The following is a 27,720-nucleotide window of genomic DNA, read 5'->3' on the forward strand; positions in this document are numbered from 1 at the left end:
GTATAAACCTAAACTGAATAACAAGGATCCCGATAATTTAGTTTGGTTACTCCTCACATCTGGAAAATAATAGCCAGAGTAAAAGTCCACATGAGAATTTTTCGTACAGAAGGCCAGATGCAGACAAAGCTGTGTACTTAAAAGAGACTTAAAAATATCCCAAACATTTCAAAATTTTTATTTATTTGTAGAAACTCTTGGTTTTACTTTCTGTCAATTGAAAGTATAAAATATAGAAGCATCAGTTCAGTTCAGTTCAGTCACTCCATCATGTCTGACTCTGCGACCCCATGAATTGCAGCATGCCAGGCTTCCCTGTCCATCACCAACTCCTGGAGTTACCCAAACTCATGTCCATCGAGTCAGTGATGCCATTCAGCCATCTCATCCTCTGTCGTCCCCTTCTCCTCCTGCCCTCAATCCCTCCCAGCATCAGGATCTTTTCCAATGAGTCAACTATTTGCATGAGGTGGCCAAAATATTGGAGTTTCAGCTTCAGCATCAGTCCTTCCAGTGAACACCCAGGACTGATCTCCTTTAGGATGGACTGGTTGTATCTCCTTGCAGTCCAAGGGACTCTCAAGAGTCTTCTCCAACACCACAGTTCAAAAGCATCAATTCTTCAGTGCTCAGCTTTCTTCACAGTCCAAATCACACATCCATACATGACCACTGGGAAAACCATAGACATGACTAGATGGACCTTTGTTAGCAAAGTAATGTCTCTGCTTTTTAATATGCTGTCTAGGTTGCTCATAACTTTCCATCCAAGGAGTAAGCGTCTTTTAATTTCATGGCTGAAGTCACCATCTGCAGTGATTTTGGAGCCCCCCAAAATAAAGTCTGACACTGTTTCCACTGTTTCCCCATCTATTTCCCATGAAGTGATGGGACCAGATGCCATGATCTTAGTTTTCTGAATGTTGAGCTTTAAGCCAACTTTTTCTCTCTCCTCTTTCACTTTCATCAAGAAGCTTTTTAGTTCCTCTTCACTTTCTGCCATAAGGGTGGTGTCATCTGCATATCTGAGGTTATTGATATTTCTCCTGGCAATCTTGATTCCAGCTTGGGCTTCTTACAGCCCAGCGAATCTCATGATGTACTTTGCATATAAGTTAAATAAGCAGGGTGACAATGTACAGCCTTAATGTACTCCTTTTCCTATTTGGAACCAGTCTGTTCCATGTCCAGGTATAACTGTTGCTTCCTGACCTGCGTATAGGTTTCTCAAGAGGCAGATCAGGTGGTCTGGTATTCCCATCTCTTTCAGAATTTTCCACAGTTTATTGTGATCCACACAGTCAAAGGCTTTGGCATAGTCAATAAAGCAGAAGTAGTTGTTTTTCTGGAACTCTTGCTTTTTCAATGATCCAGCAGATGTTGGCAATTTGATCTCTGGTTCTTCTGCCTTTTCTAAAACCAGCTTGAACATCTGAAAGTTCACAGTTCACATATTGCTGAAGCCTGGCTTGAAAAGTTTTGAGTTACTTCACTAGCATGTGAGATGAGTGCAATTGTGTGGTAGTTCGAGCATTCTTTGACATTGCCTTTCTTTGGTATTGGAATGAAAACTGACATTTTCCAGTCCTGTGGTCACTGCTGAGTTTTCCAAATTTGCTGGCATATTGAGTGCAGCACTTTCACAGCATCATCTTTCAGGATTTGAAATAGCTCAACTGTAATTCCATCACCTCCACTAGCTTTGTTCATAGTGATGCTTCCTAAGGCCCACTTGACTTTACATTCCAGGATGTCTGGCTCTAGGTGAGTGAGCACACCATCGTGATTATCTGGGTCGTGAAGATCTCTTTTGTATAGTTCTTCTGTGTATTCGTGAAGCCATTTATATATATGTTTTAGTTTCAATATCTAATATAAAGACTTTATATAGATATTTAGGACCAACATCCTTGACTGGGAAAAATCCATCCATCAATAACAAAATAGGAAAGCCTCGTTTTCAAAGAAATTATTTGTTACTACTTATTCAATGGCAAACGTCATTAGAAACTTAGTGTATTAGAAGTTGCTCTATTTGTTGGAAAATAAGAATTTTGTGTTTTTGGAAAGCAAAGACTCACATAAACTTTCAAAGAGACCCCAATCATAGTGATAGCTACCGGTTGACTCTTTAGGTTGAAAGCAGGGGCATTAAATCTTAGTGTGATGGTATTTTTTTCCCTTTATTTTAGACACAAATACCAGAAACACTTGAAATTCCATCCATTAAACTTCACCAGGACTAGATAATATTTTTGATGTTGTTCAGTTGTTAAGTCATGTTCGATTCATTAAGACCCCTTGGACTGCAGGATGTCAGTCTCCCCTGTCCTTCACTATCTCCGTAAGTTTACTCAGATTCATGTCCATTGAGTTGATGATGCTATCTAACCATCTCATCCTCTGTCATCCCCTTCTCCTTTTGCCTTCAATCTTTCCTTGCTTCAGGGTCTTTTCCAATGAGTTGACTCTTTGCATCAGGTGGCCAAAGGATTGGAGATACTCTTTTACATGACTTGTTCAAAGCTGTTTTTGGAATGACTATTTGTCCAAAATAAATATATATATATATATATATAAGCTGTGGTTAGTGTTCCTTTTCTCATGTCAAGGTATCTTGGTTTCTAGCAATTGTTGAATACACTCATGCAAAGGTTTTTGTAAAAGCACTTTGGTGACAATCTACACAGTGAAGTGAAAGTTACAAGATTTGGTTTTTGGACTCTGATTTTCCACTTCCCACCTGCATTCAAATTAAGCAATCTGTCAGCTTTGATTAATGGTTAAGGGAACAAAGAGTTGGTAATATCATTCACAGAGAAGCAATCTCTCTATGTCCACTTCTCTCTCTCATACTTCTTCTAGGAAATGGAAAGGAATAAGTTCTGCATGAAGTCAGGAGATAAGACCACTGTGAAGTGTGTGAGTATAATTATCCTTAAGCCTACACTTCAGTTGTTTAACAGTAAGGAGTGAAGCCTCTATTTCCTGTTGGTTCAACATCCAAAAAGATTTGGCCAAAAGGTCACATCAAATCACCAAAAATCACATCTCATCACTAAAAAGATGTGACTCTGTACCAAAGGATTTTAACTGAGCCCACCTGAGTTGCCTGCCCTACTTATAAAAGAAGAAATAGAAAAAAAAGGAGAAGAAGAAAAATAAAAAGAAGGAGAAGAGGTAGAGGAAAAGGAAGAAGAGGAAAAGGAAGAAGAGGAAAAGGAAGAAGAGGAAAAAAAATCATAGAAGCATCATTTAATGAAAGAGGCTCACTTTTTTATTTTTTTTTAGCCTAATAGAATGGAATCTGGATTTTAACTCTTTCTAGTGTGATGCCTTTAGACAATCCCTCTCAATCATCTTTGTCTGCATAATGAGGAGAAGGAGACTCACCTCATTGAGTTGTGCACAGACTGAGATGAGGCACAAACAATGCCTAGCACATAGTAGGTACTCAAGGTAATTAGTCCCATCTCCTTTCTCTTTATTTCTTGTAATTTCCTTGTTTTTATTCAAGATCGTGGACTTTCTTTTGAGATGGAATTTGTTTTCTATGTTTGAATGTGAAAGATAAAGATATTAAAACAAAAACGGTACCATCTGGTGTACCTCAACTCCCTTCTCTTGCATGACAGCCTCTTGAAAATCATTCTAAGCCATCCATAAAATCAAGATTGACTGGGAAAATTGAATTCCTACACTATAACTGGTATATTTTCCCCTTTACAATCTTGAAGGTGATTCTAAAGGAAAGATGCTTTAATATTGAAGAAAGTATTACCAAATTAGTTGAAAGCTAATGTGACTGCAGCCATGAAATTAAAAGACGCTTACTCCTTGGAAGAAAAGTTATAACCAACCTAGATAGCATATTGAAAAGCAGAGACATTACTCTGCCAACAAAGGTCTGTTTAGTCAAGGCTATGGTTTTTCCAGTGGTCATGTACGGATGCAAGAGTTGGACTGTGAAGAAAACTGAACGCAGAAGAATTGATGCTTTTGAACTGTGGTGTTGGAGAAGACTCTTGAGAGTCCCTTGGACTGCAAGGAGATCCAACCAGTCCATTCTGAAGGAGATCAGCCCTGGGTGTTCTTTGGAAGGACTGATGCTAAAGCTGAAACTCCAGTACTTTGGCCACCTCATGCGAAGAGTTGACTCATTGGAAAAGACCCTGATGCTGGGAGGGATTGGAGGCAGGAGGAGAAGGGGACGACAGAGGATGAGATGGCTGGATGGCATCACCGACTTGATGGATGTGAGTCTGAGTGAACTCCGGGAGATGGTGATGGACAGGGAGGCCTGGCGTGCTGCGATTCATGGGGTCGCAAAGAGTCGGACGCAACTGAGCGACTGAACTGACCTGAATGATATATTATGATCATGGTGCATGGTAGTTTTCGCCCTTGTGAATGACAGTTGATTGAATATCATCAAGCAGAACTGAGCAAATTTGATGCTGGTGATAAAACACAGTTGTACCAACAACAGCTGTGTCATCCTTCAGGAGAGTAGTGGTTGAAAATGAGAAAAGAATTGTGCAAACTGGAAGGCTCAGAAGTACTCAAATGGTTTGGTAAATTAGTTTTTGAGCCAATAAGACCTGTAAAATATTATCAACTATGCTTGTGTTCAAGGTAATAAGATGCAAATATATTTTTCTAGGAAAGGTAATAAATAGCTTAAGCTAATCCAGAGAAAACTCTATAAAGGCCCTAAGAACAGAACCCCTTATTGAAGAACTCAGGGCTGATTAAGACCCTAATGTGTCTCATCCAAGGGTTTATCATTAGAAGTACAAGAATACCTAGAGGCATTTATACCTTTATTACAGTCTTCAGAAAACAAAAATTTAGAGCACATTGCTTAAAAGAATGTTGGTAGTAGATTTCACAATTAGTCCATACTCCTTTAAGGCCCATATGATTTCTAACTACTGATTATTGCCTTGCTTCTTAGAGTAAGCGGGAAAAACACGGTAAAACCTGTTTTAAAAATTCTACCCAAGAACAAACATGTGATGTATGAAAATACTTCTTTGCTATACTGACAATATGGATTCAAATATAGCTTCACATAATAAGTATGTCAAGGTAAAGCCAGGAGGAGAATACACCGAACAGGTCACAGAGGGTTCTTTTGAGCAAAAACATTTGAATTTCTTCAGCTGGTATGCCCAAAGATAAACCTATCCAAAACATAACTCATCTTTTTCTGAATAGAGCTGACAATTATGGTGGAAACTGTTTTTGAATAAAAAGAGATTCATTAGACTGGCAGAAAACCTTTCAACATTTTTTCACTCACACAAAGAATTGCATAGGGCATCCAGCGCATTGAGTTTGGTCAGCAACTCAATTAGTCCTTTGGCAACTAACTTATGTTTTATCCCCCACATGGCACTGTTTTGAAAAGAATGATCTCATTTGCTAGTCATTTTCTCATCTCATCTGCAATATCAATTATTTACATAAAATATCTTAAATATGATACAAATGTTCAAAACTATTTCCCCTTCCAATTCTTAGTTATTGCTGTTTTTGTGTAATTAATTGGGAATTAAAATTAAAGTTTTAATAGGAAATCAGACTAAGGATACCAAGTTTCACCATCAACTCAATTGCACAGGTTTCTTTCTTTCTTTTTTTTACAAATATTAACAAGCATGTAGCATGATTATTCTCCAGACACCCAACCTCAACCAAAAAATTTATGCTTTTTTTTTTTTTTTAAGAATGTCATGGAGCAATTTTGGTTAGGCTGGTGGCCCCATTTTTGGAGATCCTGATTCCAGATATCTAATTTAATCTAATTCTGATTCTAATTCTAATCCTGATTCTCTTACTAACTGGCCTGGGATTTTTAGATAGGTAATGTGTCTGCTAGACATCAAATTTCTACCAAATGAATGCAAAGGTTATCAGAATTTCTAAGATATCTTTCAGTATGACTAAGTTTAGGCATACCTATGGAGAGGGAAATGGCAACCCACTCCAGTGTTCTTGCCTGGAGAATCCCAGGGGCAGGGGAGCCTGGTGGGCTTCCGTCTATGGGGTCACACAGAGTCTGACACGACTGAAGCGACTTAGCAGCAGCAGCAGGCATACCTAAGATTAGGTACTCAATTTGGATCAAAGTAATATTGGGATTTTCTCCAAACTTATCAGTGTTATCTTTAGGTCTGCATCTAGGCATTTATTCTTTTCTCCCCCACAGAGGTGCAAGATCCCCTTCCTTATTTTGGCTAAATCTAGGACAGTTTTCTCTTAACTCTCTTCTTCACTGTGGTTATCATTCTCTTCCCCTTTCTTTACATCTCCTTCACTTTATTTCTACCTTGAAAACTTGTAAAGCCTATTTTAGCATACTTCATCTGTGTGAATGCTACTGAATATAAAGTAGGATTTTCACATAAGAGAACTTTCTTATTTTTAGTGCTCTATTTCTGCTTTATTCATTTTAACTCCTCTTATTTGGTTCCATATTAGAGTAGGTTCAATGATGAAATTTATTTTCAGTTACTACTGTGTGAAGTGATGCAGTCTGTATTTCTTTCCATTTTTTTTTCTTGTTTAATATCCACATAAATCTAGAAGCTACTTGTATGGCCATTTTTTAAAGTGCAGTTTAAAAGCACAAAATGAATGGAAACATCCATGTCTAGAATTGAATAAGCATTTGACTTCCTCACTTAGAAATTTTCCACTGACTCAGAGTAAGAAAAACATTATACAGTCATCTAGATCAAAACCCTGCCATCAAGGAGTATTATATTAATATTATTTCTAACATTAGGTAAACATGCATGTGGTTGGGAGAGATTTCATCAAGGTGAAAGCTGTGTGTTTCTGAGTTCTTTTAGTCTAGGAACTCAAGTAATTTTCTTTCCTTCTTCTTTTCTTTCTTTCCTTCTACCTCTTTTATTTTTGATGAAAAACTGGCAAATAAAGGACCAGCTTCTCATTAATTATACCTACTTGTGGGTCAAAAATGCTGGTTATGATCAGCCATCATTGAATATCATTGTACTTTTCCAAGTTCTTCTGTCTTCATTTCTGGTTACCTGTTAGATGGAATGCGACAGCTAGCAGGCTTTGTTCCAGCAGAGAGTAGAAAGCAGGCAATTTAAAAGGCCACCTAGTGCTGAAGAAGGACTCCAATCCAATGTTGGATTTTTCTCCCTGAGTTAAATTTTGGTATCTCAAATATTGTGATTTTTAAAAAAAATCTTCCATTTAAATGTTATTAATTTTGAAAATTTTAAACTAGCATGGGGAAATATGGTCACCAAATTCACTGTCGAATTCACAGTGTCTAGTGGGTTTCCTAGATCAAAATATCACTTCCTCTTCAGTCTTCATAATAGTTTTCAAATTTCCACTTTTGATCTGGTTTTGCTGGGTCACAAGGTGCAACTTTCAGGGTCTTCTGAGTAAAATCTCCTTCCAAGCATAACAACTGATGATAGTTTCCAAAAACAAGGTGGTTCACCTGGAAAGAAAGGGGATCTGATAATGAGCCATAGGCTGAATTTAACAATTGTGATGTAAAGAAATTAAAACCAATTACCAATTTTTTAAAAAGGTGATTTCATTTTTTATTTTTTAGGAATTCCCCTGAAATAGATGAATAACATAAACCAGACTTTAGACAGTATTAAATTTGTCTTTATCTTAAACTAAATTCTCACACTCTCCAAGCTACAACTTTCAGTTCTTCATGAAGTAAAAGATGAATTTTCTGATGATATGGCTGATAACTGTATTATTTAAAGGAAATATCTCCAGATGGTGTTTACTGTATATGGTGACTGGCTCCCTCACGGATGGTAGTAAAGAAAAAAAAACAAAACAAAACACCATCACAAAAAATGAGTTAGTTAATTTCTTAAGTTCATGCCTTAAAATGAAAATTTAGAATAAAATGTGTTAGAAATGATGTATTTTATTTACGAGTTCCTTACCATGTTCTCTGATAGAACATAATGCCCAATGTCCAGAAAGTCCAGATATAACTAGAAGAAGTCACAGGTATTTCAGAGGGTTCTATTATTGATTAATACTTATTAAACATCCTAGAAATTGTCAATAACCTACTTACAACTTGCTCATGAGTTTATAATTTTTTCACCTATCAATCCTCTCAAATATCCATAACTGTGACAAAGGTCATTTTAATCCTTCTTGCCTGGAGAATTCTATAGATAGAGGAGCCTGGTAGGCCACAGTCCATGGGGTTGCAAAGAATTGAACATAGCTGAACCACTAACAAACACACAAGTTTTGAAATGCTCTAAAATTTTATCAAATAGAGGTGACTTTATAATAATTTATTTTAAAGATACTCTTACAAAAACACTGTCACCCTTGGGCTCCCCTGGTGGTCCAGTGGCTGAGAATCTGCCTGCCATTGCAAGAGACACAGGTTCGATCCATGATCTGGGAAGATTCCACATTGTCATGGGGCAAATAGGCCCAGGTGCCACTACTGCTGAAGTCTGTATTCCCTCGAGCCTGTGCTCCACAGCGAGAGAAGCCACCTCAATGAGAAGCCCATGCACAGCAGCTAGAGAGTGATCCCTGCTTGCTGCAACTAGAGAAAGCCCCTGTAGCAGAGAAGACCCAGCACAGCCAAAAAAAAAAAATACAAAACAGAATATTGTCACTCTTTTAGAATTTTAGAAATATGATACTTGAATAACCTCAAGGATTTGTAAAAAAGATGACACTGAGAAGATCTGGATTAGCTATAATAATCTGCTGGTGAGTTGTAAAGAGATCCATCAAATATAATAAGGATGAGGTATGGAAAGGAAGATTGGAGAGTGTGATGCTTAGGTCCTAATTTTATCCTGAGCAGGAAAAAAAAAAAAAATGTCATGAAGAAAGCAATCACTGGCCGTGACATCAGAAAGAATGGAGACACCCCAAGGAAAAAAGTGTGCATACTTTGGGGTCATCCCTGAGCAAAATGATGGTCTCCATATACTCACTACTCATTCAGTGGGTTTGGTGGCTACCCGCTAGTGAAACAGAAGAAAATTTGAGAAGGCAGGCTTGAAATTATTCCTGCCACTCAAAGATCCTACAGAAAACTTATGACTTTGTATCTTACTAAAATATGATTGGGGAAAGCAGAGTACTTGAACAGCAAATAGGATAGGGCATGGTTGTTCTGGTTAATATCTACAACTTGACCTCTGGAAAACCATCCCTTGATTTCTAGCATGGGGTTTTGTCAATACTCCTGTCATGGTTGGTTTCAAATCACCAATGTGACATCACTGAGTGTGAAGTTGGCAAGAGCTGCACACGGTCAGCACCTGCAAGCTGGTTGGAACTGACTCCAGCACCCAGAGACTCCAGCACCCTTAGACTCTCCAGAGCCTAAATCTTGAGGAACCAGAGGACATGAGAAAATCTCTCTAAGGAAAGGAGGCAGGAAGTGGAGACAGATTTATACTAAGCGCAGGGCTTGGGGAAGCACACTGCTTCTTGCTTTCCCCATCTACTCTCCCTATTAACTTTTCTGGTAATCAGTGAGAACCAGTTCTAAGCCATAAGCCTGACTTTTGGCATTGCTAACTGACTTTCAGAAGCAAACGGCTTTCAGAAACAAAGATGATAACAGAAATATAACCAAAAGAACTGATTTGAAGTAAATTTTGTTAAAAGAATAAAAAAGGACTCAACAATTTATATATTAAAAAAATCTGTTTATCTCTGTGTAAGAACTTTTACACTGCCTCTGTTGTCCCTTACACATTTAAAGCCTCTGATTGAGGAAGCTGACAAGGAGGGTTTATGTCGCATTTAATGGAAAGTTGGATTTGTGGTAAGGAAGAGGTACAAATATTTTGCTTACCAGTTCTGGACGGAAGACTGATGTTGATTTATGCAGCCATCTTAGCCCTTTGTTTCTGTTATCACAAAGGTGCAGCCTCAGGGCCCCGTTATCAGGCACAGGAGCTAAGCACCATGCTCCGTGTTTAATAAGCCTTAACCAGGTGTAATTAAATTGTTGAAGCTGTGGGGAAAATGTATAAGGAGAAGGTGACTTTCGGCAGCAAACTCTTTGCTAAACATTTTTATTAGTAATGCTTAAGAATATAGGCACTCTAGTCAGATGTTTCATGTTCAAAATCTTGGTATGGCCACTTTCAATTCTGATAGTATGGCTGTATTATTTACCCTGTCTAATCTCATTTTTCTAATTTTTAGGTTGGATAGCAATAGTGAGCACACAGTAAGACATCAATAAATGTTAGCTGCAATAATAAAACAATATTTAGTACAATTAGTACATGTCTGTGAATGGGTGCCCTTTTAAGTGTTCTGAGTGCCAGGCTAACCTGGTATTTGAAGTATTGGAGCATTCAAACCACCACACGATTCAGGCCCCTAGCCACTGGGGCTACAGGGAGAGCCAAGTCCCAGTCCTAAATGACTTCGATGGGAATTACTATGCTTGTTTTTTTTAATACTAGAAAATTGGACTCCTAGAGGCTGTGTTCTATTATAGGAAAGGTTAAAAATCTTTCTTCACTGATAGCACAAAGATTCACCAGTTTGCACTGTGTTAATATCTCCCAGTTCACAGCAACTCCTCTTGGAGAAGTCCAGTTTGGGGGAGTTGCCAATGTCTAAAATAAATAGTGTTTTAGGTAATGGGACTGTCTTTTTAATTTTTATAAATTTTTTTTAAACTTCGTTCTATCTGCCCAGTCAATATACTCTAAAGACTGGGTCTGTAGGAAATTTGTTGTTTTCAGTTCAGTTCAGTCGCTCAGTTATGTCTGACTCTTTGCGACCCCATGAACTGCAGAACATCAGGCCTCCCTGTCCATCACCAACTCCCGGAGTTTACCCAAACTCATGTCCATTGAGTCGGTGATGCCATCCAACCCTCTCATCCTCTGTTGTCCCCTTCTCCTCCTGCCTTCAATCTTTCCCAGCATCAGGGTCTTTTCAAATGAGTCAGCTCTCTGCATGAGGTGGCCAAAGTATTGGAGTTTCAGCTTCAACATCTGTCCTTCCAATGAACACCAAGGACTGATCTCCTTTAGGATGGACTGGTTGGATCTCCTTGCAGTCCAAGGGACTCTCAAGGGTCTTCTCCAACACCACAGTTCAAAAGCATCAATTCTTCTGTGCTCAGCTTTCTTTACAGTCCAACTCTCACATCCATATATGACCACTGGAAAAACCATAGCCTTGACTAGATGGACCTTTGTTGGGAAAGTAATGTCTCTGCTTTTGAATATGTTCTCTAGGTTGCTCATAACTTTCCTTCCAAGGAGTAAGCATCTTTTAATTTCATGGCTGCAATCACCATCTGCAGTGATTTTGGAGCCCCCCAAAATAAAGTCAGCCACTGTTTCCACTGTTTCCCCATCTATTTGCCATGAAGTAATGGAACTGGATGCCATGACCTTAGTGTTCTGAATGTTGAGCTTTAAGCCAACTTTTTCACTCTCCTCTTTCACTTTCATCAAGAGGCTCTTTAGTTCTTCACTTTCTGTCATATGGGTGGTGTCATCTGCATATCTGAGGTTGTTTTAAACCAATGTAAATAGAATAAGAAAAATATTATATTATATTCTGTTGCTAAAATCTACCTAATACTTTCATCTAATGCATCATTTGTAATGTGATTGGAATTTAATTTAGATTATCAAGTATGTTATTGTGGTAGAACTTTCCATTCAAACAGTAGTCCCTGGACTAACATTAGCATCTCCTGGGAGCTAGTTAGAAACGCTGAATTTCAGTCCCCACGATGGACCTACTGAATTAGAATCTGCATTGTAAGAAACTCCCCAGATGACCTGAATGCACATTGAATTAGAGAAGCATGGATGTGTGTCATAATACAAGGATTTATTGAAAAGGGACATTTTAACTGACTGAAAAGTTAGTAACTAAGGAGACATCTTAAGTAAGATGAAGCTAGGGCTTGATGGTTCAGTCCTAGGGTTTTATTCCTTTTGAACTTTTATGGAGGAATCCTACAGTCAACGGCTTAATATTCAGTTCAGTTCAGTTCAGTCACTCAGTCGTGTCTGACTCTTTGTGACTTCATGAATCGTAGTAAGCCAGACCTCCTTGTCCATCACCAACTCCTGGGGTTTACCCAAACTCATGTCCATCGAGTTGGTGATGCCATCCAGCCATCTCATCCTCTGTTGTCCCCTGCTCCTCTGGCCCCCAATCCCTCCCAGCATCAGAGTCTTTTCCAACGAGTCAACTCTTCGCATGAGGTGGCCAAAGTATTGGAGTTTCAGCTTCAGCATCAGTCCTTCCAATGAACACCAAGGACTGATCTCCTTTAGGATGGACTAGTTGGATCTCCTTGTGGTCCAAGGGACTCTCAAGGGTCTTCTCCAACACCACAGTTCAAAAGCATCAATTCTTTTGTGCTCAGCTTTCTTTACAGTCCAACTCTCACATCCATACATGACCACTGGAAAAACCATAGCCTTGACTAGATAGACCTTGTTGGCAAAGTAATGCCTCTGCTTTTCAATATGTTCTCTAGGTTGGTCATAACTTTCCTTCCAAGGAGTAAGCGTCTTTTAATGTCATGGCTGCAATCACCATCTGCAGTGATTTTGGAGCCCCCCAAAATAAAGTCTGACACTGTTTCCACTGTTTCCCCATCTATTTCCCACGAAGTGATGGGACCGGATGCCATGATCTTAGTTTCCTGAATGTTGAGCCTTAAGCCAACTTTTTCACTCTCATCTTTCACTTTCATCAAGAGGCTATTTAGTTCCTCTTCACTTTCTGCCATAAAGGTGGTGTCATCTGCATATCTGAGGTTATTGATATTTCTCCCGGCAATCTTGATTCCAGCTTGTGCTTCTTCCAGCCCAGCGTTTCTCATGATGTACCCTGCATGTAAGTTAAATAAGCAGGGTGACAATATACAGCCTTGACATACTCCTTTTCCTATTTGGAACCAGTCTGTTGTTCCATGTCCAGTTCTAACTGTTGCTTCCTGACCTGCATATAGGTTTCTCAAGAGGCAGGTCAGGTGGTCTGGTAGTCCCATCTCTTTCAAAATTTTCCACAGTTTATTGTGATCTACACAGTCAAAGCCTCGTTAATTCTGCCAAAAATAAGTTAACTTCCTCCATGCTCCTTTACGTTTAATTATTCAAACCAACCCAATGAAGCAGAATTTAAAAATGAGTGACAAGACAAAAAAGGAAGATGGACATTTGTGGAGAGCAGGGGCTACACGATTTATACTTTTTATCTCCTAGCAGCCCGTTGAGAGACTCAGTGGTTATTGAGAACTTGGGTTTTCAGGTAAAATACTGATTAATCAGACAAAAAAAGTCACTATAATGATCAGTCTTGAAGGATACATATTATTTAATAGTTTGCTTTCACATAATTTGGACTATTTATGGTTTTGTCTTATAGTTTTTGACTTGATTTTCTTCTTGAATTCTTAATGCATGGAAATTATTTCTTTCAATTAATTTTTGACACTTTTCTCTTCCCTTCTGTCTCCTCTTTCTTAATTAAGAAAGAATTCCATTAACTCAAGTTTACAATCCATGGCTGAATTATATCAACAGAGATGACAAAAATATCTTTTTATTTTCCTAGCAGCAGCTTTGAATTAAGAGGTAAACATGGGATATAGTGGAAAATAAAGTAATATCTCTAACACAAAGCAAAGCAAGCCTAGATTCCCATCACAAAATAATTTCTCTGGCAAAGAGTTATCTGCAGTTTTAGGGGGCTGAGTTCGACTCCTGAATCCATGTTCCTGTGAGTCTAATATAGCAGCCAAGTTGATAACTGTCCGAACAGAATGAGAGTGGGCAGGAGCATATGTTGGAGAGGGAGGTGTCATTGCTCAGAGCTCTACAGAGTCAGGGCTCTGTTTTCCCAGGCCCTACTCCCTCCCCTAAATACTGTGCTCAGATTTGTTGAAGTTCGGCCATGGAGTTTTCCACCATGGATCATGAATTGTGCTATTTGCATTACTCCCTTAGGAGTGCCTGGGTAGGGGAGGGGGAAGGACGGGTGACGGGTGCTCCCTTAGATTCATTATTTAAGAATTTGTATGACTTTATTTTTATCATTTTGTCTTTATATGTGATGTGTTACTTTTCTCATTTTTGTCTTTATTACTATAGCAGTGAATATTTATAGAGCACCAAATGTTCGATATTATTTTATAGGCTTCCTGTGTAGTATCTAATTCCATCCTCACAACAGCTTTGGGGCCAGCACTATTATCATTGCCATTCACCTAAGGGTTAAGGAATTTGCAGTTAATGCATTTTTACAAATGGTGGAACCAGAACTGGGTCCATGGCGGGTTGACTACAGTATCCACCTTTATTCCCTTTGTCACTGTCTTTTACATACAGAGGTGGACCCTAAATGTCACCAACCTTATGATGATACAAAAATGTGACAGTTAATTATTGTTTCCATAGGCAAAAAGAACATCTCAAGTGAGTGATGCAGGTGTCATACCCTTCACCTACCAACCGCACTAGCACTAACAGCTATACCGACTCTGAGAGAGAAAACCCAGCTCAGTGTACCTGGCTGCTCCCATCACAGTCTTCCAGAATGGCTGTGGTGTTTCTGATGGAAATGCATTTACCCAAGGCCACGTTAATAAGCTAGGAAGCAAAACATAAAATACGCATTAAGAACAAAATATTTTAAAGTAGAACAAGACATTCAGAAAACACAGAATATAAAACAATAATAAGGTTAAAGATAGTTAAGTTAATAGCTTAGCATTACTTAGCACTATACGATTTTATTGGTTGCTATCTCTAACAGGGACATAATGTAATCTTGCTGAAGTACAGCTTCAATCTGTCAATTTAGGCCTGTGATTCAGCCACAGAGCCAACACACAGAAGCTTTTAATTAACCCTTTCCTGGAATGCTGAACAGGAAAAGAGCAAAAGGTGGCATGAAAAGCAGTTATTTTCTTGTCTTAAGTTTGTCTGATGCATATATTAAAAGTCAGTGCACATACGTGCAATTTAATCAAAGCAGTGGTTATGGGCTCTGTTCCCTGGCTGACCCTTCTAAGCTATCTGACTGCTTAGGCACTGAATCATAGATAAATTGAGTCTTTCAAAAACAGCAGATTCCAGCTGACTCCCGGTCAGAATCTTCCTAATGACTCAGGCAAGCTACAATTCATTAGAGGGAAGTCACGAACGCTAGTATGGAGCCAAGCTTAAAGACACTTTCTGGCAAGCCCCCAGGTTTTTAATGGATTTGCAGGGTCCAACATGGGGGCAGCTGTCTGTAAGTCCCCATTTAATGCAGAGAAATGTTGATTCCCTTGCTCCCTCTGACATTCTGGGCAGGTCTAAAGAGAAGGTGGGTTAACACTATAACACAATTTGAACTTTTCAGACTTCTGAAGAGCTGTGTAGAGCTCCGTCTACACTCAGGGAAGCGTCCTGTGCTGGCAAGTGGGGTGGTTTCTGTGGCCAGGGGCACCATTTGTGTCCCCTCCTGTTCCAGGGTAACTAAGCAAGAGCTCTAACTAGGAGCATTGTAGGACGCAAGTTGGGGTGCTCACAGAGTTGTCAGATTTCATAATACAGTGCTCAGTGGCTTGGTTTGCACTTTTACATGCTTAATTTTTCCTACAAGAAAGTAGGGGGCACTTCCATAAAGTGAAGAACAAAACCTAAAAACGAGAGGTAAAATGGCAAATACTGGTAAGCAGGGGACTGATACTGAATATGAAAAAACCTAGAGTTGAGGTCTTCCACACATGGTGGAAAGCTAAAACGTTAGGCCCTGGGTGGAATGGTGTACAGGGAAAAACAACTTATTCATTAGCACTGGGAGACAAAGAGGAAGCTTCTCCCAAGGGAATCTGAAACCGTACATCAACCTTCATTTGAGTTTGAGATGCGCACACCACTTGCATTGACTAGGAACCCTGACAGAACCCTCAAAGCACTGAAAAAAACAAACATACAAACATTAAAATCTACCAGTTTTGTTGTTTCTGGGGTGACCCGCATGCAAAACAATTCTAGAAGAACAGACTCTCCAACAGAAATCCTCAAAGGAAGCTCTATTCACAATTTAAAGTGCCAGATTTGGGAGGAGACAATTGGCTTCCCAGGTGGCACCGTGGTAAAGAATCAGCCTGCCAATGCAGGAGGCGCAAGAGATGCAAGTTCAGTCCCTGGGTTGGGAAGATCCCCTGGAGAAGGAAATGGCAATGCACTCTAGTATGCTTGCCTGGAAAAGTACAGGGACAGAGGAGCCTGGTGGGCTACAGTCCATGGGGTTGCAAAGGATCAGACATGAGTGAGTGACTGAGCACATGCACAAATGCACACACACACACACACACACTCCATCATTAGTGGGAGCAGTCAGAACCCACAGGAGGAATCCACCACCATGACCTTCAGGGAAGAGAGTTAACAGTCATGTGTGGAGGTAGAATAAGCCTGGAGTTGAAAGAAAGGAAATGGTGTCCCAGTTGATCTTAATACAAAACAAACAAAAACTCCTGTACCTGTAGATCATGCAGAAAATATCTTCAAGTGAGTTTGGAAAACTCTGGCTTCAGGACAGCTGACCAGGCTGCCCTACTCCAGAACCTCTCAAAACCTCCGGTCCTGAGTGCAGAGGGAATGCGGTACAAGAGTTTGCCAAATACATGTGACCACAGAATCCTCTTTGACAGCATAACTTTGCCCAGAACAGTGTTTGGGAACCCCTGGTTAATTGATTGCTTTGTATTTATTTCTCACAATCCCTTCTTCCAAGAACTAAATGGCACGAGGAGAGAAATATTTTCTATTCCTTGCCTTCCTCTCCCCCACTTCATTTGAAGATATGTTTCTCTTCCCTCCTTTTGGAAATTATTGGGGAAACTGCTTTCCTTCATGGGAGAAGGCAATGGCACCCCACTCCAGTACTCTTGCCTGGAAAATCCATGGACAGAGGAGCCTGGTAGGCTGTAGTCCATGGGGTCGCTAAGAGTCGGGAACGACTGAGCGACTTCCCTTTCCCTTTTCACTTTCATTCATTGGAGAAGGAAATGGCAACCCACTCCAGTGTTCTTGCCTGGAGAATCCCAGGGACAGAGGAGCCTGGTGGGCTGCTGTCTCTGGGGTCGCACAGAGTCGGACACTACTGAAGCGACTTAGCATGCATGCATGCATTGGAGAAGGAAATGGCAACCCACTCCATTATTCTTGCCTGGAGAATCCCATGGACAGAGGAGCCTGGTGGTCTGCCGTCTATGGGGTCATACAGAGTCGGACACGACTGAAGCGACTTAGCAGCAGCAGCAGCTTTCCTTCATTCATATAGAAATGGTCTATGAAATGCTAAGGAATTGATATTCTTTCTCTCATTAGGAATAGTTTTGAAAACTGGGCTCTCACTTAACACATCTATGCTTTTATTGTAAACCATATCAATCTTATTTTAAAATCAGGAAGTATGTATAAATTTTACATAATCCATTTTGAATTATTTCATTTTCCAATTTAGGAAGTTGGAGTTTTCTACCGTTTATCCCAGAATTGGTAAACACTAGACTAGAAGCTGTTTGCTGAGTTAAATCCAATATAAGTTCAAATTATTGCTGAGGTTCTTTTATTATTTTAAAATATTTTTGGTTCAGTGAGAAAAGATTTATTCCAATTTTTAAAAAGTCAAACTTTCCTAGGTGTGTAGGTTGAAAGAAGGAATGATATGGAGTAAGTAACAAAAAGTTCTGGATTTCAGTTTCTTGGAACTTTACAAGATTATCTATCCAAAACAATGATTTAGTTAACCTTCCTCTGAATTTCCTGGAGAAAGGTCCTTTTTTTAATGGTAATAATGCTCCCTACTTCTTGTTTCGGAGGGAACCAATGTCATTTTTATTAAAATTTGTCTAAGGAAGGCAACAAATAAGGAGGAAAACAGAAAGAAAGAATTTATTAAAATCATTTCTGCATTTTGTTGTACTGTAGCTCAGGCATCAAGAGAAAGCACTTTCATTGGAAGAGTTCTTCAAAATTTGAATGAAAACTATTAGACAAGCTAACCTCAAAGAGGAGGCAAAAGACAGTTTTTTAGTTCCCTCTGGTGGTTAAAGTCCAGTAATGCTCTTACTGAGATTCTGTGTTTTTAGGACAGGAAAAAATTACTATGATGAGAATGTCTTTTTCTTTGATCCTACTTAAGAAATTGGAGAAGGAAATGGCAACCCACTCCAGTGTTCTTGCCTGAAGAATCCCAGGGATGGGAGAGCCTGGTGGGCTGAATAGAGTTTTAAAAAATGTAAATTTATCTTACAGGCATGTTACTTGAACAGTATATAAACTCAGGGTATTCTTCCTAAAGAATTATCTAAGATAAAATAATCAAGTTGAACCTCTGAAGTAGCAGTTATTGCATTTTGACCTACAAAAATGGGCAATTATGTTATATATAAACCGGTTACATATACTTATGCGTCAGTTGAATTTTATGAAAGCAGAACAAATTCTTAGACTGGTTTTCTCTCTTTCCAACTTTTCCAGAATCTCCCTTATACCATCAAGGGAAATGGCCTAAGTGTCTTATTATCAGGAAATTTGGTAGGCAGAGAAAGATTGGTTTGTACAATTCACTTGCTAGGGAGAACTGAAAAAAAAAAAAATGGTGTAAAAAGAGCAGGCTTACTGAGGGCCAAGTCTGAACATTTTGCAAGAAGAAAAAGAAAACAGCACTGGGAATGTTTATAAGTAAAAATTACATGAGAAATAAAATAGTAAAAGAGATTAAAATTTTGCATGATCAGGGAAGACCTCTAGGTCAAGGCTTGACTAATCATCTCTAAACTTATTATATGATAAAAATCCTCATCTCTTGCCATCCTCTTCAAATTAAGTCTCACTCTTAAAATGGGTTTGAAATGGCTTTTTTAAAAGAGTTTTTCTCCTTCCTTAATTTTTTCTTAGCTTTATACTCTATCAAACCTATCAAGTTTGACTTCTTTCTTTTTAGTATGTTATTTTGTGCCATGGAATTTTCTCTGCTGTTGTCTGACAATTTCTGTTATTTTCAATCCCTCTTTGAAATCTATAAAACTCTAAATAAACCATGTCATCCCATTGCTTAACCCTACTCAGTAACTTCCAATTGCATTCTGAAAAAAGGAAGAGACAGAAAAAGATGAGAGAGAGAAAACCCTTACTCTGCCCACAAGGACCTGTGGGATCCAACTCCTTCTCCTTCTTGACCTTCATCTGGTGCCATTCCTCCCGCCTCCTCAAACCTTGATAACAACATCCTTCTTTCTAGTTCCTGAATGCCTCAAACTGCCACATGTCAGAATCTTTGCATAAGTGACATCCTTTGCCTGGGGCTCTCTTTCTTTACAGCATGGTGGACTCTTGGTCTTTCAGACCTGACCTTCAATGTCTTCACAGATTTGAGTACTCTTAAGAAAAATTCATCACTTGTGGCCACTTCCCTGATTAAAAGCTACTATATTTTTAAATTTATACTTTATTTGCTTATTTCTTTATTATCTTTCTATCCTACTCAGCTTTAAGTTCCACAGAGAAGGGATCAATCTACTTTATTCATTACCCTGTAGTCCAGTTCTTAAATAATGCTTGGTTTCATGACAGTTTGTGGGTGTTTGCTGAATTAATCAATAAACATGCCTTCCTGGAAGCCTTCCTCAACTTTACCTAATATGGGCAGTCAAGACAAACCACACTTTGTCTCCTCTGCACTCATACTTGGTACTTATTTATAAAGTAATAATTCATTCTTTCCCACACATTTTCAAAAAGGTTTTTACCTTGTATTTTCACAAAGTCAGATTTGAAGTTGCTGCTTGAACTTACCACACCACTCGCCCTCACAATGGGAGCCTTCAAGTCTGGAAAAACATTCTCCAAGTACCACTTGAAGCTTTTGCATTTTAGCTTCTTTCGAAGTTCCCGCTGCTGGGTAAGGTTTCCGACGTCTAACCCTTGATCTATGAGGTGATCCCCGTGGCCGTAGAAGAGCTCCTTGTACTCATCGAGCCAGACCTCAGCCACCCGCCCCAAGTTCCGCTCCACCGTCTTCATCCGGTCTTTGGGGAAGGAGTAGGGATTGTCATTTCGGAATATGTGTCCCACTCGGGAACAGGGAACTATCTCAATTTCACCGCCACACATCCACACCTGGAACAGTACCAGTTATCAAATGATTGTCCACAAATCATGGGCAATTAACAATAACGAAAAAACCATCTGGCGACTTTTTCCCCCTGTTGAGTAATACTCTTCTAATACCCTTTTCAACAGAAAATTAAACTCAACAGGTTTATTTAATTTTATTCTATTGCTGTGAACCATTTTAGGATTATTAAATTATATATATTTCTCTTTTCCTCTCCTGAATTGTAAATCTTTCCCCCCCACCCCCCTAAAGAAATCCTCACAGAATCCCTATGTATAAAATGTGTAACACAAGTTCCTGCTTTAGTAGAATCAAGGAAAAGAGTGTATGTTTCCGTTTTCTCAGTATCCCCTTCTCACATTTGGGATGATCTACCTGACTTGTGGAACACAACTTAAAGACCATCCTTCTTGATCAAGGGCTCAAAGTCACACCCGTATTACTATATACACCCAACTCCATAGGAAAGCAGGTGATATGGATACTCTGCACTATGGCTGCTGCCACTGATTTCTCAGCTATTAATCAATGGTTATATAAATACCCAGCATTATCTGAGCTTCCCTAAGTTGCTGTAGTATGGCCTTTTGGTGGCCTGCTGTAGTGGCTCTTTTTATTCTTCTGTCTGTGCGCTCCAAGATGGCCTATTACTAAATAATTTCATTACTTCTAATACATTAGAAAAATATATGAGTTATTTGCATCAAATATTCATCCTACAGCCTTTTCACTAAATGGCAGACAATTATTTCCCTCACATTCAGATGCAGAAACTGTGTTGTGAAATATGAGGGAATGGTAATAAATTTCATGAGGGTTATTGATTCTTCCAAATTCAATCTGGGATATGAAGACATTAATCCAGAGGCCCTAATATTTCTGTGAAGTTTCCTCCCAGAGGCAGTCATATATCTGATTGTATTAGTAAAATGAAACCATTTAAAAGTGCTAGACTCTTAATTGTAAAGATAATTTGAGAAACACTCAGCGATACCTTGAAAGAGAGCTCCATATTTTCTCCACCCCAAACATCGAGCCCAGGATCATATGTTCCAAGTTCAAAAAAGTAATTTTTATCAATAGAAAATAATCCACCTGCCATGATGGGACATCTACAAAAAGAAAAGTTGGCTTTTAAATCTTGCATGTCAGGGGAGCTCAACTTTTAGGGAGTGTTCCCTAACAAGAGGCATTTTAGAATAATTACCACATGCAGGGAGGTCTTGGATAAAGTCACAAAGAACACCTAAGTGACAAGTTCCCTGGTTCTTGTGGCAGAACTTGATTAGAGGCAGCAAAGACAGGGTCTAGAACTAGGATTCTTCCTTGGCTTTGACACTTCAACAAAAATTCTCCAAAGATGTTATTTTTAACCAGTTATTTAGTGCTATTTAGGAAAGATGAGTCAGGCACTGTTTTAAGTGTTATAGATGTATTAACTCAGGCCTCACAAAAATCCTTTGAGTATGTACCCTTAAGAAACTACAGCCCCAAAAGGCAAGAAAATTTCCCAAGTTTACAGACCCACCGGTCTGTGGGATGTACATCTGGGGTTCAAATTTAGGGGATCTGGCTTGACTCTAAGATCTCTTCTCTACTCTACTGCATCAACAATATAGAAACGTTATAACAGCTTGTTATGTGGCAAACACTTATATATATATATATATATATATATTTTTTTTTTTTTTTTTTCCTTCTTGGCTGGGCTGCAGGGCTGTGGCTCTTAGTTCCCTGACCAGGGATGGAACCCTGCACTGGGAGCTCAGAGGCTTAACCACTGGACCATCAGGGAAGTTCTTGGCAAATACTTTTTAAAACACTTTATATATACTATTATCTGATTTAATTCTCAAAACAATCCAAGAGGTAGCTACTTCTGTTAGTGTTAATATAAAAATGAAGAAACAGAAACAGAAAGAGGTTAAGTAACTTTTTAAAGCTCACACCACTAGTACATAGTAGAGTTGAGATTTAAACCCAAGGAGTCCGACTCTGGAGTCTTCACTGCTGTTATTGATCATGGGGAAGAGAAACTACAGTTGAGTCAGCAGTTAGAAAAGGCAGTAATCATGTCCCATGGTGGTTGCCATGGAGCCAGCTGAAAGAGGTTTGTATGGAAGCTCTGTAGCAATCTCAATGGTAATGTAAACCTCACCCCACACCTAACTCTCTTCCCCCATGATTTATGTGTTTTGTTTTTTTTTTTTTCTGAATCCCAACTGTCCTTTCCAGACTATCCAGAATGCATTCTCTAACATTACATTGAATAAATTTGAACTCAATCACTACATTGACTCTCAGAATTGGAGTCTGAAAAAGGCAAAGAGGTTCTTTAGGTGTAGGATCAGAGCAAGTATATTATATCCAGGCAGATTCAGATTTGAATCCCAATTTCTTCTTTTGCAAGCTGTATATCCCTTGGACTGCAGGGAGATCAAACCAGTCAATCCTAAAGGAAATCAACCCTGCATGTTCACTGGAAGGACTGATGCTGAAGCTGAAGCTCCAATACTTTGGCCACCTGATATGAAGAGCCAACTCATTGGAAAAGGCCCCAGTGCTGGGAAAGATTGAAGGCAAAAGGAGAAGATGGTGGCAGAGGATGAGATGGTTGGATGGCATCACCAACTCAATGGACATGAGTTTGAGCAAACTCTGGGAGACAGTGATGAATAGGGAAGCCTGGTGTACTGCAGTCCATGGGGTTGCAAAGAGTTGGACATAACTTGGCGACTGAACAACAGCAACAAATATCCCCAGGAAAATTACTTAACTCTCTTAGGTCTCTATTTCCTTATCTCTATAATGGAAAAACCACAATCTCCCTCCTAGAGTTATAGAGAGGTTGCACAGTGCTTAATAAATGGTCGTACTCTTCCTTCACTTGTTAGGAGTGTCAACTGTGAAACATCACATTTGGAAGAATATAAGGCACTGTTTGGAGGGGTGAGTTCAGGGAAAGGATGCTGCAACGTACAGGCTGGGCTCGGACTTTCTTTTGGGACTTTCTGGCTTAAGTCTGCTCAAGTTCTTTCTCCAATAAGGAAAGCTCCAGGGTTCCTGCTGCTCTGCCTGAGGCTGACAGAGTGCTTGTCCTACAGGTCTAGACTTTGGGGGAGGGGTTAGGAAGCCCCCACTTTAGCTTCAGGTCTAAAATCTGTTCTTAAATCCAGTTTCCCCAGCAATAAAGCCCCAACTTCAATTTGCATCTAGCGTCTGTGTCTGTTTCTCACTTTATTCACAGAATTTGGCACTCCTCCCAATGACAGTATAGGACTAGACTCAAAAAGAATTAGAATGATATTTCTATTACTATTATTTATTCTTAATTTTCACTCATGTTTACTTCAGTGTTATATGTGTTTATATAGAATTTATGCAGCACGTTTAAGTGGCTTATGTTTCGTAGTTTGCAAATCCCAGAGAACAGAAATAGTATCAGTGAATTTCTCGAGTTGAGGGCTGAATAAGATATAATTACCCACTTAAAAGGTGAGTTTTGGCTGTGGACGAGTAATTTCCCAGGAAAGGTTTTTGCTTTTGGTCAATCTGTCGGCTAGAACTGTAATTCTTGGTGTTCTGTAAATGACAGCTTATGCCTGTTTTGTGGAATTGCTTCCTGTGCCTTGTAAGAAGATACATGACTCCCTCCTCGTCTTAAGTTTCACACACTTACCTTATTATATCAGTCTCTTTAATTTTGTTTTTTGCAACAACGTCTGGAGGAATTGTTCTCCAACCAAAGTTCATTGGCCACACAAATATGCCTCTTTGAAAGTTGTCCACTGTCATGTAACTAGTCAAGGGAAAAAAATGCTACCTGAGGTCATTCACATTATCAGCCTGACACCACGTGTTGTGCACGTGGACGAAACAAGCACTTGCGAAGATGATTTTAGATCATCACAAAGCTTTTAATAACATTTCAATGAGAGATATGGATATAATTAGCATTAGTGCTGGATTGCTTGCTTTTAACATACTTTTCTTTTAATAATATTCTGGCCATTTTGAGGGGAAAAAAAACTCTACTTAAGAATATACATGTGTATATATATATATATATGTATATATATGTGTGTATGTATATATGTATATATACACACCACAAAAAGAAGAACTAATCTTAAGAAAAATAAATATTTGGGTGTTCAGCTGTATAGAAAGAGGAGAGTCCTGGACACTGAGTATTAGTATTTATTGACATTTAGGGTTAAGAATTTGTGATGATCAAATAAACAATTGGATAGATCTGCTTTGATCTCATGATATATCAATTATTTCAATTTATTTAAACAGATAAACCATGTATTACTTAGATTTGCAAAGTTGTACATTTTAGGAGTATGACCACTACCTTCTGCTACTGGTTAAAAAGTCACTTAGAAGTATCCTGTGGAATATGACAATATTACCTCATATCCTTATCATTGATGACTTCAATTACTGGACAGGCTACTTTCTTTCTGCTTAAGTAAACTCTTTCCAGGAGAGGTTCCAACCAGCCAATGTTACATTCCACGTGAGAATCTAAGAATGTCAATACATCACCTAGAGAGCCAGAAAAAAACAATTTGAAAATGCAATATACTTAGTGTGTGTATTTCGTGTTCATAAGTTCTGGAGATTGTTCCAGAAATGTGGTTGTAAGCATAGTAGTCTTTTCTTCTTACTGAATTTCTTCTTTGTCCCTCTAATTTCATTCTGTAGTGAAATGAAAAAAAGTTGGTTTCTAGTAGTCTTTTGAGGCAAGTATCATTTATGGTTGAAAAAAAAAATTGATAAGCCACTTAGAATGAGGAGTCAAGGCTCTGAAGGGAATATTTAGTATTAAAGGTAGTTGCTTTTGTCCTTTCTAAGGAGGGTAAATCCCATTAACTCTTGGTGGTGGAGGACTGAAACTTTGTTTTGTGGAAGACAAGGAAGAATCTGAGATTCCAACTTTAGCCTTAGAAATGATGAAGAGGAAAAATCATTCCACATTATTACAGTGAAAAGAAATTAAAGTGGGGGAACTAGTAAGACTAGGAGGTAGTTTAAAAAGTGTTACAGAGGGGGAACAAGGAATTGTTTAATGGGTATAGAGTTTAGTTTTACAAGAGAAATGCTGGAGATCGGTTGCTCAACAATGTGAAAGTACTTTACAGTGAAATGTACACTTGAAAAATGGCTCAGATAGTAAATTTTATATATGTATTTTACCATAATTAAAAAAAAAGAGTTACAGGAGAAGAAAAAAGAAACTTGGAGGACAGGAATAATTATGAATTCTTTTTGTTCTATTAGTTGTGTGAAGTAACACTCTTTATTTCCAATGAAAATTTTAGCAATGGTCTACATTGTTCCAAATTATTCTGTACAAGTGGATTGAGTGTGTGTGTGTGTGTGTGAATAATAACCAGAGGAATCTGGGTCTTGGCCAGAATCCTATGTATAATCTCAGACCCAGTCGTGCATGTATGCATGCTAAATTGCTTCAGTTGTGTCCAGCTCTGTGCAATCCTATGGACTGTAGCCCACCAGGCTCCTCTGTCCATGGATTCTTCAGGCAAGAATACTGGAGTGGGTTGCTATGCCCTTCTCCATGGAATCTTCCTGACCCAGGGACCAAACTCACGTCTCTCATTGTCTCCTGCATTGGCAGGCAGGTTCTTTACCACTAGTGCCACCTGGGAAGCCGAGGCCCAAAGCTATTACAAAAGCTTTACCTGGCAGGCCTCTTGAGGGAAAGCTGCCATCTCCACACAGAATTGGTTCACAGTTTGTGCCCCAGAGTCTCTGAAGGAAGATATAGTCAAGGACTCAGGTCCCCCAGCCCCTTAGCTGGACATGCACTTATAAAGAACTGCATTCCTGACCCAGGTTCACCCAGCTGGAGACTGCCTCAGGCCAAGACTTCTTTCTCACCTTGTGGGTGATGGGTAGATCTTCAGGACATTTTTTTCTTACTACTAGCCCTTCTCCCTTTCTTTAATCCTGGCCCCCTGGCTCCAAAACAGGAGGAACCTTATTTCAGGCTCTTTGGTCAGTAAGATGATCTACACATCTGCTCCGATCCACCAGCCCATTCTTCCATGGGAAAATACGGAGCACTGAGGGAGTCAGTGCTGTCTTCTGTCTGGCTTCCTACCTATACTTTTTACTTATGTGATTGCAGGAAGTGCTTGAAGACTTGACTGTTACCTTTACTTTGGTTTATTGTTTTAATTGACCACTCTGACTCTTAGCTACACCCCTCAGCATCTGAAAAACCTACAATAACATCACTGATTTTTGATTTGATGCTTACTCTGTGCCAGATACTGTTCTGAACATTCTGAATGATTGTCTTATTGTCTTATTTAAGGTTTATCCTTGTGACAAACCTAAAGTATAGGTCTAAGTTTTATCCGCATTTATGAGGAATGAAACACTTAGGCAACTTTGCCAAGTTTGCAAAGCTAAGTTGCAGCCTGATACTAGAAAATATCTGCATACACCCTCTTGCCTCTCCCCTCCCACCCCCTGCAAATGAGAAAGAGACAGAGATATGAGTATGGGAAAGCTTAAAGTAAAAGCAGAAGACAGCAGCAGGCAAAGAAAAAGGTGCAAATAAATACCTGAATAATAGATTATTATCCACTGAAATCTCTAAACTACTTCTTAATGAATAGATCTTACTAATTACCTGATTAACAATGGAATTTTTGCATAAAGGTGAAGGGACTAACCTTAGACAAAGTCTTGATGGGAAATGGTCTTGAGATGTCTCTTTAGATAGGAACAGGCTGTGCTAGCCAGAAGCCCCCTCCCTACCTCATCTACTACTCTTGGAGGTGCAGTTACATCTCCTGATCATGCTGGGATTGGGGGAGGGGGTTCCTATTTTCCAGGAGTTATGGATTACTTGATAATGGAAGCTATTGTTTTCTAAGGGTGCCCTCTTGCATAGACTTCTCCTTATCCTGGGAAGGCTTTTAGGGTTCATCTAGGTGTATAAGGTATACAAGTATGTTTGCTTAGTCCTATTGGGCTTCCTTGGTGGCTCAGATAGTAAAGAATCTGCCTGCAATGCAGGAGACCTGGGTTTGATCCCTGGGTTGAGAAGGTCCCCTGGAGGAGCGCATGGCAACCCACCCTTGTATTCTTGCCTGGAGAATCCCCATGGACAGAGGAGCCTGGCAGGGGCTACAGTCCGTGGGGTCGCAAAGAGTCAAACATGATTGAGCAACTAAACACAAATTGTCTAGCTGTATAGAATGTATAAAAGATGGTCTTCTTTCTCACCACTCCTATCCTGGTCCATTCAGTCGAGGCGTTTAAAGAGTCTAGTCTCTACTAGATTGCCTTTCCCTAGTGGCAGCAAGATGGATCCTCAAACGTGCATTTATTTCCCCACTTGTGGGCATGGTGAAATGGCATAGGATTGAATTTCCCCAGAACTGTCTTCATCGTAGCTCTACTTTTCTTGGCCACATTGGATAAATTACTTAATTTCTTTGAGCTTTACATTATGGAGATATTTCAAAGTATACCTAATAACCTCGATTCCTAATA

General features: G+C 39.2%; 1 protein-coding gene across 2 annotated transcripts in view; it reads right to left on the minus strand.

The window, feature by feature from the left end:
• Positions 1 to 4,806: 4,806 nt before the first annotated feature.
• The window catches only part of GALNT5 (polypeptide N-acetylgalactosaminyltransferase 5), a 44,688-nt gene continuing 21,774 nt past the window's right edge, over positions 4,807 to 27,720 (minus strand). The window contains exons 4-10 of one of the 2 annotated variants that reach the window (XM_061437521.1): positions 24,600 to 24,735; positions 23,861 to 23,980; positions 21,176 to 21,293; positions 19,860 to 20,183; positions 14,571 to 14,651; positions 9,863 to 10,024; positions 4,807 to 7,489 (exon numbers count right to left, since the gene is read on the minus strand). In XM_061437521.1, coding sequence (XP_061293505.1) covers positions 7,349 to 7,489; positions 9,863 to 10,024; positions 14,571 to 14,651; positions 19,860 to 20,183; positions 21,176 to 21,293; positions 23,861 to 23,980; positions 24,600 to 24,735 — 1,082 coding nt within the window. In that variant the 3' untranslated portion in view covers positions 4,807 to 7,348. The remainder of the gene's footprint in view (positions 7,490 to 9,862; positions 10,025 to 14,570; positions 14,652 to 19,859; positions 20,184 to 21,175; positions 21,294 to 23,860; positions 23,981 to 24,599; positions 24,736 to 27,720) is intronic. The other variant, XM_061437531.1, reaches the window with a different exon arrangement.

This window comes from Bos javanicus, chromosome 2 (assembly GCF_032452875.1).
Source record: "Bos javanicus breed banteng chromosome 2, ARS-OSU_banteng_1.0, whole genome shotgun sequence".
NCBI lineage: Eukaryota > Metazoa > Chordata > Mammalia > Artiodactyla > Bovidae > Bos > Bos javanicus.